We start from the raw sequence: 17,688 nt of genomic DNA on the forward strand, positions 1-17,688 counted from the left end.
AGATACATAATAGCTTTAAGGGTAAATGTATACACTTCTTCAATAAAGTCCAGCCACTGTTCAGGCATTATCTACAATTAACTTAAATGTTTTATAAAAAATGTCTCTGTCGTAAATCCTATTACTCCACTGCTGAATATCTAAATGATCGGACAGCCTGGGACTAGATTGTGATTATTTTATAGCGATAAAAATGACTGTACAATATTGTATATTTTTATTGAAAAGAGCGCAAAAAAAAAGAATGCTGGGAGAGTTTCTTGCGCCCCTTCTTCTCTCTCAGAGCGCCATTTGTTTCCGAAGCGGTAGTAGTATCTAGTTGTATAAGAAATGACATCAAAAAAAAATCTAAAGGAATCCATTTTGAGAAAATAAATGCCTTTTATGCCTTTTATCCGCGACTTCGTACGTGTAGAATAATTACTTTAGGCAAAGCTTTAGGCAGAATTTTTTAAAGAATACTTTGCAAATAATATACATAAACAATCTGCTGCAATTCATTATAAATTGCTTATTTTTAAACATTCTTATAAACTAGTAATTTATTTTGTTTATCCATCTTTTGCTAAATTATAAGGATATGATGACGACCTTTATAGCCGAGTGGTTAGCGATCCTACTTACTAATTTGGTATACCAAATAAATATAAGCTGTCGAGCAGTATTCTCCATTGTTCTCAGGAATCTCCAGAAATCTCAATTTACCCGTAAACTTAAATTTTAAGAACAGGAAATCAAAATTGTTTTTTTTTTAAATCATTTATTTAGTCATAACATAAACTAAACAACTGTGAACGCGAGAGGACGTGAAGCTAATTAACAGTGGGGAAATAACAAAATAACGTAATTAATCTCTTTTATATATAATTATTGGGACTTACAACTTAAACTTAAATCTAATAGGTGTTTATCTACAAACTAGAAACACTACAATAATGCTTGTTATAAATTGAGGAATAAGCGTAAAATGAATAGATACTTGTATAAAAATAATACATAAAATTAATATGTATGAGTAGATACATTATACGATTGAAATGGAATAAAAATAAATTATGTGAAAGTATAATAATTAGTTGTGGTAAAATTTGCTGAGTTAATAATAAAAACATTTTAATGTTTCACATAACTGTAGGAATAAATGAATAAAGATGAAGCAGAGAACAACCAACAAAATGAATAAATAAAAACATATGAAAGATTTGAAAATGCACTGGTATTATTAATGACAGTGTTTAAAGTGAACTGGAAGTTGAAATGACATTACAATTTTATTAATTTCACCTTCGTACATATTTGGGGCTAACTATAGATGGCAGAGGTAAGGAGAACAATCTTTTATGAGGAAACAGTTTCAGCAATGAATACACAGAAAAAAGTACACAATCCCTCCAGAATGGCGTTAGTGTAGCAAGAGTGTATGAAATTAATTTAGCCGTTGTTGACAGAGTGAAGTGCGCTGAGTAAAGAAAATTTATATTTTAGTGACTAGAGTATTTAACAACTAATTATAAATTTCAAAGATTATCATTAAAAAAATGTATGAAAACTATAAGAAAATACAACATACGAAATATTATTTTAAATTTTGCGGTCACTTAATACTGTAGCGCCACTTGCTACTGTAGCGCCAACTTGGATTATTTTTTGTATATTATGTCCTTAATTTTATTGTTCTCTTTACCCTCCATATATTAAACGCTAATACTGTGGCAGAATATTGAGAATTCGGAATAGATAATAAATACATATATCACAAACATCTAATACCAGCATCATTCAGCGATCGACCAGTCTTGTAAAAGGTTATTCGTATCTGTAGTACTGCTGTTGGTTGGGTTGCGGTCTTGGCTGCGCATGAGCGAGTTGCTGTTGAGGCTGAGGCTGAATGTGCTGTTCTTGCTGCAATTGTGGCTTCGGAGTTGGAATCTTCACCACAATATCCGTTGGCTGGCGAGACACCTGGGCAAGTTAAAGTAGCTATTATAAATAACCTTCGTTGTAAGAAATAATCAAAAAGTCTTAACGACGGCTCTGGAAACGCTCTAACAGAAGGCTAAACTATTAGTAAGGGAGGACATTATCAGCAGCGCCATTACCACATAGAGTAGGAAAAGACTAAGAAAAATAACGCTATATTAATAGAAGAGAGCAACGTCACTGTCATCTGCAAGAAGGATGTAAATACTCCGTAATAAGACGCAGGACCGCGTAAAAATTAAAATTTAGTGTAACTATGAAACGTGCAGTGAGATTTGCATAAGTTTGAAATGTTAATTACAATATGGCGGCGAAGAATAATCCAGCTAAGTTTGAAAGCGAGCGAGTTTCTTAAGACGTAGTGGATTTCGGCTATTTCGTTTCTACAACATTAAAGCCTTCATCTATTAATCACTGCACGTTTCATACAATCGCTTTTTTCTTAGAGAGTTTCGCCAGGCTGGTCATTGGCTAGACTTCTTGTCACAGAGCTGTCTCATTTAATCTACATAAATAAAGAACCCTATACTTTTTAAGAACAGAAGGGTACAACGAGATCTGAATCTCGCTATGAAACTTTATGTCATGTCGCCTAGAAAACAGGGCTTGAAAGGGTTAAATCTAATAAGATAAATGATGTGAGGTAAATATACCTCAGCTTTGAATCCTTCCTTCGGGTCAGCAGTATAGGTGACAGTTCTGATAAAACCATCGCTGTCCACGACGGAGTAGGAGCCCTTGATGACGCCACCGTCTCTTTGCTCCTTGCGGGTCTGGTAGTTTGTGAACTGGTCGTCATTCACATCGAAACCGAATTGGTATGATGGATTGCTCTGAAATAATAAATAATAAAATGATCCAAACTTCAAATAGGATCTCGGTATATTGTTTCACAAGTCATCATCACCTTGCCGTATGTTCTATAAAAATATTTTGGATACGCCGTACTTTCTGAAATATTTCTTTCAACTAGACACGTCTTCAGTGACGTCACTACTCTTAGTCATTATCTCTGAACCTCGCCGGAACATGAAGCCCCTTCCAATTCCCCTATCTTTCCGTCGGTCTCGTCATGTTGCGTCAGTACGGCTTGCAGTTTCATCACCGTTAGATATAAGTCGTGATTTTCACTGCTTTGTTTTAGATGTTTTCATTGTTACGTTTTGACTTTTGTTGTTAATAGTTCTGTAGTTTCTATTGCTCTGCGGAGCTATATTAGTAGTGACAGAATATTTAATACTTCTTTACTTAACCCAGATTATTACATTGGTTGTCATCATAATAATAATCAACATCACAACACAACACATTTACATCAATCAATAAAACAGATTTTTTTTTTAATATTAATAAAAAAAGTCCTAGTGATGCTTGTTTTGCACACCGTAACAAAGCAACGATGTGACGTCATCGCGGTCAAACCGGGTAGTATGTTATGACATCACGAATGCATTTCTTTTTTTTATGACAAGGGACGAGACGAACAGGACGTTCAGCTAATGGTAATTGATACGCCCTGCCCATTACAATGCAGTGCCGCTCTTGATTCTTGAGAAACCCAAAAATTCAGAGCGGCACTACAATTGCGCTCGTCGCCTTGAGACATAAGATATTAAGTCTCATTTGCCCAGTAATTTCTCTAGCAACAGCGCCCTTCAGACCGAAAAACAGTAATGTTTACACATTACTACTTTACCGCAGAAATAGCCACCGTTGTGGTACCTAAAATCTAGCCGGAATCCTGTGCAAAGGAGCTGGTACTGCTCCCACTGGTACTTAAATAAGCGTGAAATATCTCGCGTTTATTTAAGTAATATTCGCATTGTATTATTGCGAATACTATAACAGGAACTTTAAAACCACTCTCTTGATTTTATTAAAACAAAAAGTAGCGTATTTCTAGGCTAACGTCGTCCTTTCTTGCTTAATAAAAGATATATTATGACGGAGTAGGCAATATGCTCCATTCTACAATATTGTATACTATCTACCTAAAATTATATATAACAGAGCATGCAATATCCTGCGAGTGAAATTGTTGGTATAATGTTTATCAATCAAAAACATCTCCTAGAAATGTTACATTGAGTAACGGTTACTAAGGTCAATGGCCCGAGATCAGACATTAAATTTATCAATGGATGTTATTACTACAAAGAATACGCTGGTCAAACTTTAGAACTTATATATGATTTCGGGATGTAAGTACCAAAAATAATACGATTTTTTTTTTTAACGGTTATTGGCTGTTACTACAAGTGTCAAATACGGCGTGATCAAATAGCATAGTAGGTAACTAACATTAAATAAATAGTAGTTGGGAAAATCTAAAAAACACGCTTTTTATTGAAAACCGTACTAAAAAATTAATATTTCCTACTTTTGAAAAAGTTTTGTTTATTTATAAACGCGTATTTTTTTAGTTTTGTTAAACTATAATTTGTATTGTTAAATTAAAATGTATTTTTGGTATTCGAAAATTGCCTAATAATATTAGTTAAATCACTTAAAAAATAATAGTTAAAATTTAAAATAAACTTCAATCCTTCAAATAAACTTCCTGCCTCACACACGATAGATGAAAAATATATAAATTAACAAAAATCTTATTTTGCAATTAAAAAAATTGAATAATTTTATCAAATTAATGTATTGTCATCGGTCCTCGATAAATCTACGAAGTTTGAACGAAATCTGGCCGTTGAAAGTGGGTCAAAATCGTGTCCAAATGAGTCGGTTACAAACAAACATACATACAGGTGAAGCTAATAAAAAGCATACATTTCTCCGGTTTATCAATTATCATGAATATTAATTACTTTGAGGAAGTGAACCACAAAAACCTCTAGGCTAGGGCTGGGACCCGATGTAAAGCAAACATCAATGTACTTATTATAAAATATGTATGTATATGTATACATTTATGAATATCTGTTTGTGAGTCACGGATATATAACAAACAGTGGCCATTGAGTTTCTTGTATGTTCTTCCACGAGCTTTACTTTTTCCGAACATATGATAGATTTAGTAATTTAAAATAAATATTTATAGTTACGATTCAATAACTCTTAGTTTAAGCCGAATTGAATAAAGTTTATTTGACTTTGAAAAATACATGTATGTCTAAGTATGTGTATGGTATTCAATGAAATCTTGTCTAACAATACCCATTTTATCTAAAAATTATGCCTCGATTAAGACGTGATTATTTGTATGAAAGGTAGGTAGGATAATACATACATTATGTATAAAAAGTGTGATAGTAACACTAAGTCATAAGTAATAGATGCCCAAAACTACGAGACCAAAATATAAATAACTAAATAAAATAATATGAGATATATTGCAATGTGTGTGGAAGGGCTCTTAGTATAATCGGCTTTCAATGAAATTATTTTTACTTGCAAGTGGTTAACAAGCTTTGCAACGAAAGAACATAGGAGAACGATTCGAGGCATGCTTACTGTACCATGAAATCTCTTAAAGTTCACCACTTTTATGCAAAGAAGTCTCTCTTATCATCAGCTAGTCTGTGCACTCTTCTACTCGTAATTCCAACATTATACACTTCTCCACTTCTCACACGGGATTGTTTGGTTGTTGCCAGTCGGTTAATATGCTGTGCCTAATAGATAACTGTTACTGCATACCTCCGTACTTACTTTCACTTTTAACATGTTTTACTTGTTTTCGTATAATTGGAGCAGCTTTGACTTACGAGACTCGTGTGTGTGTAGGGTTGTCACAATTAGTTTTATATTTATTTATTTATGACACATTATTGTTATATTAATTCAGACAAGTATATACCTACTGAGAAATCTCTCGTGAATAGTTTTAGCAGTTTCGGTTATTTTATGGAAAAGAAGGACAAACGAGCACACCAGAGAAATCATAAGTGCATTGCTGGCCTTAAAAAGATAAAAAGTTGTTGCAGACCTTTTAATAAATTTTGGAGAGCGCTGTTAACGTTTGAACATATTGTTTTTTTTCATGTCAGAATGTACAACAGCGAAAGGCTATGTATATCAGCGTGATAAATATAATATAATAAGTATATATATTTGTGAAAGGGACGAGAGTATCGGTCACTGTTGATAAGTATACGCCCTGCCCATTATACAATTCAGTGCCACTCAAAATTCTTGAAAAACCCTTAACATGAACTACTCTAACTAATACTTTGTACGTCATTGATGATCATTCTCGACGTCTTTCAAGAGTCAATTGTGTTTATCATTTATTATTGCTTAATCACTAACCCTAAGCCACAGCTCACCAATTCAAAGCTATTCGATATTATTATTTTATTTTTTCTTAAAGTATTAGTGACTACATTGCTGCAGTAACTTATTCCATGGTCTTATTATTAGTGAACATTAGTGTATGCCCCGTTGACTGCGTGCTTAAGGTAATTTCTAATTTCAACAAATAAACGCAATAGGTAACTTTTGTATGAAGACAGTTCATAATATCTTCCAAGCATTTTGCCATATTTTCGGTTCTTCAATCTAGATGTATAATAATTTTGACAGACTTACCAAACACATAGAGAATCGATTATCAAGCTTTAGTTTTTTAACACAATGTATAAAATGTCCTACTTGCATAAACAGTACTATCTTGGCCCTACTAATAGAAATCTAAATAAATAAACTTTAAACAGCAGGAAATATTTTAAGCTAGATATAGTACTTATTTGTTGAATGATTTAATAATAATCTCTCCTCCAAATCGCTCGTGCCAACCCTATGCCTATATAAGTTTATTACATGTAATATCAAGATTGTGTGATTACACACACATTTATTAGTTTTGTTATTACATCATTTTTAAAGCCTGATTCAATTTTCTGATTTTATTGTGATAATAATTATTCTTTAACACGAAATTATCATTATTAACTAATGATTGTTAATTTTTTACATCAGGTATTTTTTTTATTTTTATGGAATAGGAGGACAAACGAGCGTACGGGTCACCTGGTGTTAAGTGATCACCGCCGCCCACATTCTCTTGCAACACCAGAGGAATCACAAGAGCGTTGCCGGCCTTAAGGAAGGTGTACGCGCTTTTTTTGAAGGTACCCATGTCGTATCGTCCCGGAAACACCGCACAAGGAAGCTCATTCCACAGCTTTGTAGTACGAGGGAGAAAGCTTCTTGAAAACCGCACTATTTGTACAAAACTGACGGAAACTAGACGGTGCATGCACGTTACAGCAATCCAGCGCTAGAATACATTTAAATGGAACTGAGATTCGCCGAAATCTATGAAATTAATATGAAAATGTCTACTTCGTTAGAGACGACTGATTTAATAATGTAATAAATAGACTAGTAATAATAGACCAATCCTTCAAAATCTTTGCAATGCATATAATGACGACCCATATAGCCGAATGGTTAGTAACCCTGACTACTAAGCTAGAGGTCCCGGGTGCGAATCCCGGTAGGTGCAATCATTTATATGATGAATGGATGTTTATATTATGTATTTATATATGTTCAATTAAGTATATCGTATTAAATATATCGTTGTCTTGTACCCATAGTACCGGCTATGCCTAGTTTGGGGCAAGATAATTTGTATAAAAGTGTGTCAATATTATTATTATTATCCAATCACGTCTTATATTATGCAGTAGATAGCAGCTGATGATCTCAAACAAATCGACTAAATTTTCGACTCTGCTTACGAGGTTGTGTGATAGTTGCTTTCCAGAACGTTCTGATTGTGAAAAGTGTCGGCCATTATTTACAAATGGTTAGATGCAGAATTGAGCCGCCATTCCCTTGGAACAAAATTATAATAATAATAATAATACTTCATTTTGGACCCTTGATCCATAGTACAGACACAATAAAAATATATAATTAATATAAAATCAACAATATAAATTACAAATAGAAACTAGGTTGCAATATACACCCAGCGTCGATACATTGCTGATAGCTTCAGCCTGTCAGACAGACTCCTGATTTTATTTTTATGGAAAAGGAGGACAAACGAGCGTACATATTCTCTTGCAACACCAGAGGAATCACAGGAGCGTTGCCGGCCTTTAAGGAAGGTGTACGCGCTTTTTTTGAAGGTACCCATGTCGTATCGTCCTGGAAACACCGCACAAGGAAGTTCATTCCACAGCTTTACAAATCGGCGGCAGGAATGAGGTGAAACAGCACTTCGGAACACTCCCCGTGATAAATGCTGTTATTACACGTCTCAAAATTCCTAAATTACCGTTTCAACCCTGGACATGACCGATGCAATTATTTTACGTTGAATGGCATTAAACGAGTCAACCCTAGCCTCCGCGTACATTTCTTAATCGCTACAGAAACGTTTCAGGCCCATGAGGAATCGAAAAATGTATGAACATTATTTCTACTCACGTCAAAGTCTTCAGGTTCCTTTTCCTGTTGAGCCCGATATTGTTGTTGAGGTTGCTGTTGATACTGTTGTTGCGGCTGGGGTTGGTATTGTTGTTGTTGCTGGGGCTGATATTGCTGTTGTTGGTATTCTTCATTCTGCACGTTGTATGGCTGTGGAAAATATCATGTCAGTTTTGAAAATCAAATTCATATCTTAGATTTAACAAACTGCTCAGTTAAGACAGTGAATATACAGGCTCTGACAAAAATATGTAAAATAGCGCTATTCGAATGACTGGCCAGATATTATTCGTCATAGAAATACAAATTTTTGAGAAAATATGTGTAAAATTTACTTAATTTTTTCGAGAATTAAAAAGTTACAGAATAAAATGAGGCTAGATTATTAAAGAGATCTTTTTTAAGAACTTGCCATCTCTTTCGTCTATTTGCCTTATAAATTTCATTCAGCAACTCTATTTTGTTTTTTCTTTTTAACTTAACAACTATTCCCTTAAAATTATAATATGTCGGTGTCCCTACACATATTTTATGGTGAAAAACAGAGTCGATGAAATGTGGGGGTGCTATGGTCACGTATGTACGGATGACGCGAGTGGAGACTGACAAAGGGTTATTCCCATCAGATTTTAGACCCTTGCCACGGTTAATTGCTATCTTTCTATTAAAAAATAATCCCTTGAAAATAACTTTGCACACATTCTTACAAAGATCTAACAAAATATCACATACAAAGAAGAAGAAGAGACGAGAAGAACAAGAGTTCCGCATGATAGTACTATGTGATACGTCTTGCCCATTACAAAGCAGTGCCGGTTAGGATTCTTGGAAAGCTTAAAATCTAAGTGGCATCTTAATTGCGGTCGTCACCTTCAGACATGAGATGTTAAGTCACTTTAGACCAACAGTTTTACTTGGATGTCGTTTTGGGGTGGGTTGCGACTACAAGAGATACCTATTAAAAACTTTAGTAAAAAGTATTTGATTTTGGCTTGAGCAACTGCGAATGTCTCCTTCATACATTAGATTTTAGGTCTAATTAGCCCAATAGTGTCACTTGCTTCTAGTTTTGGGGTGTGTTACAACTACAAGCGATATTTAAAAAGTTGAGTAAAAATACTTGATTTTGGCTTGAGCAGCTGAACTATGATTTGTACTTACAAGTCGAACTGGCGCAGGGGCTGGTGCTGCTTGAGGCACCGGTCGGGGTTGCTGATGCTGTGCAGCTCCACCACCGATGTACTGCCTTAATAGATGAGGTGGTATGCCTTCTTCCTGCTGAAGAGAATAGGAAACTATTAGCAGTTTAACTAAATCTATGTACAGTGTTTGTGTTGTAATTTGCTATCACCGAACATCAAAAACTGGTCGCTTTGAAATTGGTTGAGTTTTGATCTGTTTGTTCCGTTTAAACTTCAAAACAAAAAAAATATTCATGTAGTCGAAAAATGACACTACACAAATATGAATATGTATATACTATGTATTTCAATGATAAAATTGAAATACATTTTACCTTTTACTACTACTTCGGAGAAGTTACTGAGAAGAAGCCACAAGAAACTCTTAAATATATATTTACAGATTCACCATAAGACAACCAGAAGAGATATTGATAGATAGATAAATTCAAACACTGTAAATAAAACAATCTATTGTGCGAACATTTAATGATTTAAAGTTTGAATTGTAATAAAAATTCAAACGGTGGTGTCCAACCAGCTGTCGCTTTCCTCGACCATATTTAGGGAAGGGAACGATACGCCCCACGAAGCTGCCACAAGCAAATCATTATTCCCAAAAAAGTGGAAATAATCAGAGATAGACGTACAGCCATAATTTTGAGATCATCAATTTCTATTATTTCTTTATTTGCAAAACTAAATTGAATGAATGATGTATACTTTTTGTTGACAGACATTTTTCCACTTGATTTATTTAAGTTCAAAGAAGTGACACTCAGCATTGTTAAAAGTTGTACTTTTTACCTTTAACTACAACTTTAGAAAAAAGTAGTTTTATCAAGATGAAATAACAAGAAACTCATTGCAACTCTTTTCTAACATTAGGAGATGATATTATACTATTAAAATAATAAATAATAATATATAGATATAAAAAAAAATCTACAGATAGAACAGAACAATGAACCTAAAACAAAAAACCTTAAAAAATATAATATAATAACTAAAACATATTATTGAAAGGAGTTCCTACATTCTATATTATACTTGTATGTCTATTCCTTAAACAGTCTTACAGCCGTTCCCAATATACTATCTACGGATAGAGATAAATTACTACCTTTTACTGTCAGTAATTAGCTGTCCCAATATATCCGATAAGTCATTCTTATCGCCTTATATTGGGACGCGTGAATTGCAATTTCCAGACAAACTTCTATCGCTGGTAAGCTATACGTCGTCCCACTGACAGACAGCGTGTACGGATAAGGTCAGTTACCGTCGATAAGTTTAGTGGGACAGAAAAGTCAACGATAGTTACGATTTTTATCTCAAGTAAGAGATAGACTGAATATTGGGAACAGCCGTTAGGGAAGAGACAGATAGAGGTTCGTGATCTCTTTATGTTTCACCACAGAGTTTACGTCTCCCGACCATGCTATAGCGATTGCAGTTACGATCATCGCTTTACCAAATCAGGTTACAAACTGTTCGTATTGTTACGTACAGTGTTGTAACCTGTCCCACTTACTGGCCACAGTTGTAACTAAATGGAGTCATTTTTCGTGAACGCTAGATCGTGCTTGTTAATAGACAATAGAAAATCATTACACATTCGTCTGGTTCAAACTGACGTAATGTGTCTTCTATACTGATACTCTAAACCTTTTTACGGTTCCGTAGCCGAATGGCAAAAGGGGACCCTTATGGATTCGTCATGCCTGCCTGTCTGTCCTTTAGTAAGTAGATGTATTATGTGAACCGAATTATAATTTTCATTCAAAAATATAAAAAAGAAACAATAAATATTGGGGGCTCCCGATACTTCGAACTGTAACTCAAATTTTTTTTTTTTCATCAAATCCATAAATTCATACGTGTGGATAGATCTATGGATAGATCTTCAATAATTAAAATAAATTAAAATAAGAGAACGATAAAACTAAAAAAAATATATGATGCATATTACCATACAAACTTCCACCGAATATTGGTTTGGACGAGATCTAGTAAGTAGTTTTTTTAAACGTATAAATGAGGAGAACGCTGTATGATTTTGAGCAACGATTTTGTGCCTTTTCCATTTAAATAATATAATATCATTTCCGCACTTGGCCGCTTTTTTTATGCTTGTTGACTGAATTTTGGGTTCAATTAAGAATCGTGAGCCAAACTGCATTATAATCAGCAGGGTTATATTACTCATCAACAACTGAACATCTAATTCATCAGGTCACATTTTCTGATAAAAAATTAACCAGTAGAATAGCCTTCCAAGAATAGTTTGAATTGGATATTACATTTACCAGTGGGAGGCTCCTTTGCATAGGATGCCGGCTGGATTATGGGTACCACAACGGCGCCTATATCTGCCGTGAAGCAGTAATGGATATACATTTTGTTTGTACATTGTACTGTCTTTCGGTCTGAAGGGTGCCGTAGCTAGTGACATTCATGGGCAAATGAGACTTAACATCTAATGTCTCAAGGCGACGAGCGCAGTTGCAGTGCCGCTCAGAATTTTTGGGGTGTTCAAGAATCCTGAGTGACACTGCATTATAATGGGCAGGGCGTATCAATTACCTTCAGCTGAATGTCATGCTCGTCACGTCCCTTATTGTCACAAAAAAACGCACAACTAAATGAAACTTTATTAAATTAGGCTTAAACTAAGCCCTTTTGAATCGTTACTATAAGCATTTCTTTTAAATTATTGTATATAGCATGTGTTCGGAAAAAGTAAAGCACGTGAGAAGCACATACAAGAAACTCAATGGCAACTCTCTTCAACTAAATGCGGCTCTGAACTTCCAATATGTTGTGTAGTTTTAAGTTCGTACTATAAAAGACGTCTCAAACACAATCCGTTGTCGAGTGTGTCATCTCTCTTATGCACAGTTATAAAGACAGAGACGAAAAACATTTGATGACGTATTACGCTACACCTGAAATATCGGCCTGAGACTCCGCTATCCGTCGGTTTGTCATCGGATTATCACAAACTGCAAAAGACAGCTGAGTAATTTGAACACATCTTTTCACTTCATACCTCATTACCCATCATTCATATTCATCATTACCCATCTAGCAGATAGACTCAGCTCTGCGGCATATGCAGTTAGAAAGATTAGAGAGTACACGAATGTTGCGACCGCTAGATTTACTTTAGTTATTTTCACAGCATCATGACGTACGGTATATTACTATGGGGTCATGCTGCTGACGTTGATATAGTGTTTGCACTGCAAAAGAGAGCTGTTCGTGCTATATATCAGCTTGGTTATAGACGGTCTCTCAAAGAAAAATTTAAAGAAATAAATATTATGACTGTTCATTGTCAGTACATTTATGAAAATTTAATATATGCTCACAAAAATCGTCACCTTTTTGCTCTTAATAGTGATTTTCATTATTATAACACTAGAAATAAGGGATTGCTTGTAACTAATTCTAGTAGGCTTCATAAGATACATAATAGCTTTAAGGGTAAATGAAAACACTTCTACAATAAAGTCCCAACCACTGTTCAGGCATTATCTATAAATAAATTTAAACGTTTTATAAAAAAATGTCTCTGTCGTAAATCCTATTACTCCACTGCTGAATATCTAAATGATCGGACAGCCTGGCACTAGTTTCTTATTATTTTATAACGATAGAAATGACTGTACAATATTGTATATTTTTATTGAAAAGAGCGCAAAAAAAAGAATGCTGGGAGAGTTTCTTGCGCCGCATCTTCTCTCTCAGAGCGCCATTTGTTTCCGAAGCGGTAGTAGTATAAGAAATGATATCAAAAAGAATTCTAAAGGAATCAATTTTGAGAAAATAAATGCCTTTTATCCCTTTTTACGTCTATTGCTGAAGTAATTGTTTTGGGCAATATCTTAGCCATACTTTATGTTGCCGCCAAATGAAATATAAATATAATAATATTGACACATTTTAACACAAATTATCTTGCCCCGAATAAGACATAACCTGTGCTATGAGTTGCAAGACTACTTACTGAAAGATACATAAATACATGTAAAAAAAACATTCATATTCATCATATAAATGTTTGCACCAACCGCGATTCGAACCCGGGACCTCTAGCTTAACTAGGTAGGGTCGCTAATCACTCGGCTATATAGGTCGTCAGATATAAAACCAAAGAATTTTTGGTATGTATGTTTATATGCGCAGATATTCGACTTAACAGTTGAACAATATTTTTTGCATATTATCATATGCAGATGCCAGATTAAAAAAGAAAACTTTAAAGAAGGCGTCGAATCGTTGTGCTACACGGATTAACTTGAATGAAATACCTGCTCTTACAAAACGCTTATAACTAGCAAATCTCAACATGGCTTAGGTACCAGATATAGGTGTTTTTATATAAAAAAAATCTATTATTATATGATAAAGAAATATGTTCCAAAACATATAAAAAAAGATTTAGTTTCAATTTTGATGTTAATTTTAACAGTGTCTTATTGGCAAACCCACGTAAGTTATTGTAATAATAGACCTTAGATCATGCATATATCTAGATATACTGTGGCAGCTGTGAAAAAGTCGAAAAAATAGAGGTTGACTGTTAAACTCTATTTTGAGCAATACGTGCGGACTGACACAAAGCGCCATTCAAATCGTGAGTGTAAGACGTGTCTGATCACGCACCTATCAGTCGAAAGAAGGTATGTTCAGATATTGAACTTTCGATTGATATTTTAATACATAACGTTGTACGAGGAGTCTCGCTGAAACTGCCTGTCCTGTTTTGATTGGATGTCTATCAGCATGTAGAGGTATATATTATCTTAAGTGTTAGGCATACTGTTATTTTCAGGTGCGTTACTCGATGGAGCAATGAGGCACCTTTCACCAAATGAAATAGATTGTTTTGCAAGAAAACTAACAGCGATTAACATTTCAGAAGTAGACTAGTCGTTTCAATCATTGTCAGTTTAATATAGATTGTGTGTAGTTAAACTACGTAACTTTCCACGTAATACACGAAACATGTTATACGATAATATAATTAACCATTATCTAACATAGCTGCAGGAAGTTTACGCTTTGAGCTGTTTTTGGCTTATACTAAAAGGGTTTATAATGTTAATACATTTTTGATGTGACGCTCTGATTTTACTAATTATTACCTTCTGATTTCTGATTTATTAATTACTGGTAATATATAATATATACTAATAATATAATATTGACATACTGTAATGTTTTTAATAATAATATTGTCACACTTTTACACAGATTTTACCAGTGGGAGGCTCCATTGCACAGGATGCCGGCCAGATTATGGGTACCACAACGGCGCCTATTTCTGCCGTGAAGCAGTAATGTGTTAGCATTACTGTGTTTCGGTCTGAAGGGCGCCGTTGCTAGTGAAATTACTGGGCAAAGTGACTCAACATCTTAATGTCTCAAGGTGACAAGCGCAGTTGTTGTGTTACTCAGAATTTTTGGGGTTTTTCAATAATCCTGAGCGGCACTGCATTGTAAAGAGCAGGGCGTATCAATTATTATCAGCTGAACGTCCTGTTCGTCTTGTCCCTTATTTTCATAAAAAAAATCATAAAAAGAAACAGATTGTCCAGCCCCTAACTACGAGTATGTATACTTATCTTGTGTAATGGGCGCGCATGAGAATGAATTATTTAATACTGTTATAGATACATGCAAATGATAAGGCTAATTGTGTCTAATATTAATTATCTAAGATGGATTAAATTTGTTATATTAATATAAATAATCCGGTTTTAATTTCGCAAATTATTGATGGCCACTTGACTACTTTTATTCATTGGAAGTATTTTTTTATTAACTATTAATCCATAATGAGTGTCAAGTATAAAAGCGTAGCCCTTGATTTTCATGAGAAGTGACTTGTCATGAAAATCAACTGCTGCGAAGTGACTTCTCAATTTTTCAAAGTATTGTTAAATGGAAAAACTTATATCTTTGACATTCAGATCTTCCATTAGATTTGCGTAAAGTGAACATTTTTTTTTTATTTGATTTCATTTAATGTATATTAGTATAGAATTTGGCTACGATTCATAAATATTGTCACTTATTATTCTGGAATACCTTTTATACCATGCTTTTCATTTTAGATTTCTGCACTCCTATATTTGAAACCCACACTATAACCTTATTCCTCAGCGCCCTACAAAAGCCTTCAAATGGATTCCAAAGTTTTTGCATCATGTTGTATTGAATATAGTACATATAAGTAATAAAAACTAGCTGTTACCCTGTTTTTAGTTGGTGTTTTAATAATACCACATATGTATATATATATGTATATACAAAACTATCATATATCTCTCATCGTTAAGGCAGCATTCGTAAGTACCGTTTTCGTTCGACTGTTTTTTCTCCAACTGTCTTTGCAAATCCGACTACCACTAATAAGTCTATTCATGTTTCGGGTTAATATATAATCTATGATAGTCACAAATAATGTGGTTTTCTATTGGTAACAGAATTTTCAATGTTGGTTCAGTAGATCCAGAGATTACCCCCTACAAACTCACAAACTCTATTATAACATTACTAACCGACCCGGCAAACGCTGTGTCGCCAAAAAAAAAAAAAAATTGCTATTAAAAATTTCGACGTATAAGAATAGATTACGACCTATTCTCAGACCTACTCGATATGCAATCGGGTGAGCCGTTTCGGAGGAGTTTAGGACACGAGAATCTTATAAATTATCGGCCTTACAAATAAACTTGGTATAAATTTATAACTGTGAATAAACCAAGAATTTTTACAAATAGACATTTTGCCTATGATTGGCTTCTAACGTTTCCTCCGTTTATTTGCAAGGCTGCCTGACATTCGGAAAACTTTAGATTTATCATTTTATTGACAGTGTTGTCAGCGATATAGTCATCATTTTGCATATTCTTGGTTTATTCTCAGGTATAACTTCACATCAATTTTATTTGTAAGGCCTTAGAAGTATAAATTGTATAATGGTATTTCTCGTACCCTTTGCTGCACTTGGTATTGAGGTCTGGGCGCTCCTAAAGCTACTCCCAACACCGCAAGGATTACACAGTGACGCAACATCACAACTATATTATTAAATAATTAATATCTTCAATAAGGCACTGCACTCACGAACACACACGCTTTGTAGCTCACGTCCTCTCACAGACACCTTATATACAAACACCCCTCCTAGCTTTCATGAGAGGGTACGCGTCACCGAATTCTGTGCGAGTTGTTGGTTGGATAGATCTTTTCGGTTCGAATCCCACTGAGGAACATAAGTAGTTTTTAATTGCCAAGTAAAAGTAGTTGAGGGATCATAATGCTGTTAGAGTTTCTTTTGTACTTACAAATAATACGAATAAAAAATATATAATTCATGCCTATATTTAAAGAGATAATAATTATTATTGAAATTATACCAATTTGGGTATAATTAGTAAGACTAGCGATATACTTATTGTGAATTGAAACGAAGTTCGTAATTTTTTTTCTATATTCGTGTAATAACACTTTCACATTATGTTTTTCCTATAAACTTGTATAGTAATTGTGACTGATAAATTTATTTTTAAATAAACGGTAACTATATTCCATTTTAATCTTGTGGTGACAGGCACATGATTTGGGTTGAATCGTATTATGGTACGCATTAGGTCGTTGTGTGATGTGTTACTCTTAAAATTATTAATTCATATTGGCATTGTTATTGACAGATTATGATTTACCTACAGGTGGTTCACCTGTTCCTTTTGCCAGTTATTCACAAATTTACAGGGTTATTGGTACTTCGACGCATTCCCGTTAGTAGGTGATAGGGTGACTATTAGTGATAATATTAACCCCATTTTATGTTCATTAATCATTATGCATGCCATAAGTGAACCATATTTGAGGTATCAGGCTTTTAGCTTTTTTCCCAAAAAAAAAGTCATTATTGAACTTCTAAAATTTATTTAAAAAACCGTATCAATTTAAATTCAACTACAAAATTTTTTACCACCAAATTCGTGCTATGGGATATTTATTTACGTGATTTACCTGTTTTAGGTAAGATTTTTTTTTGTGATTTTCTTGAGAACGTTGCATTACCTTGAAATAAGAGTGGTATCATCATAAT

General features: G+C 34.1%; 1 protein-coding gene across 2 annotated transcripts; it reads right to left on the minus strand.

The window, feature by feature from the left end:
* Positions 1–1,262: 1,262 nt before the first annotated feature.
* Positions 1,263–16,705, minus strand: LOC126979106 (uncharacterized). 2 transcript variants are annotated; one of them, XM_050828430.1, is made up of 5 exons: positions 16,566–16,705; positions 9,538–9,651; positions 8,377–8,526; positions 2,634–2,813; positions 1,263–1,962 (listed from the first exon to the last, which is right to left on the minus strand). In XM_050828430.1, exons 1-5 carry the CDS (start codon positions 16,644–16,646, stop codon positions 1,807–1,809), a joined length of 681 nt encoding a protein of 226 aa, XP_050684387.1. In that variant the 5' UTR covers positions 16,647–16,705; the 3' UTR covers positions 1,263–1,806. The 2 variants fall into 2 exon arrangements, with proteins under 2 accessions (XP_050684387.1, XP_050684308.1); XM_050828351.1 differs by having other exon boundaries at positions 9,538–9,654.
* Between the last annotated feature and the right edge of the window lie 983 nt (positions 16,706–17,688).

Source organism: Leptidea sinapis, chromosome 1 (assembly GCF_905404315.1).
Source record: "Leptidea sinapis chromosome 1, ilLepSina1.1, whole genome shotgun sequence".
Taxonomy (NCBI): Eukaryota; Metazoa; Arthropoda; class Insecta; order Lepidoptera; family Pieridae; genus Leptidea; species Leptidea sinapis.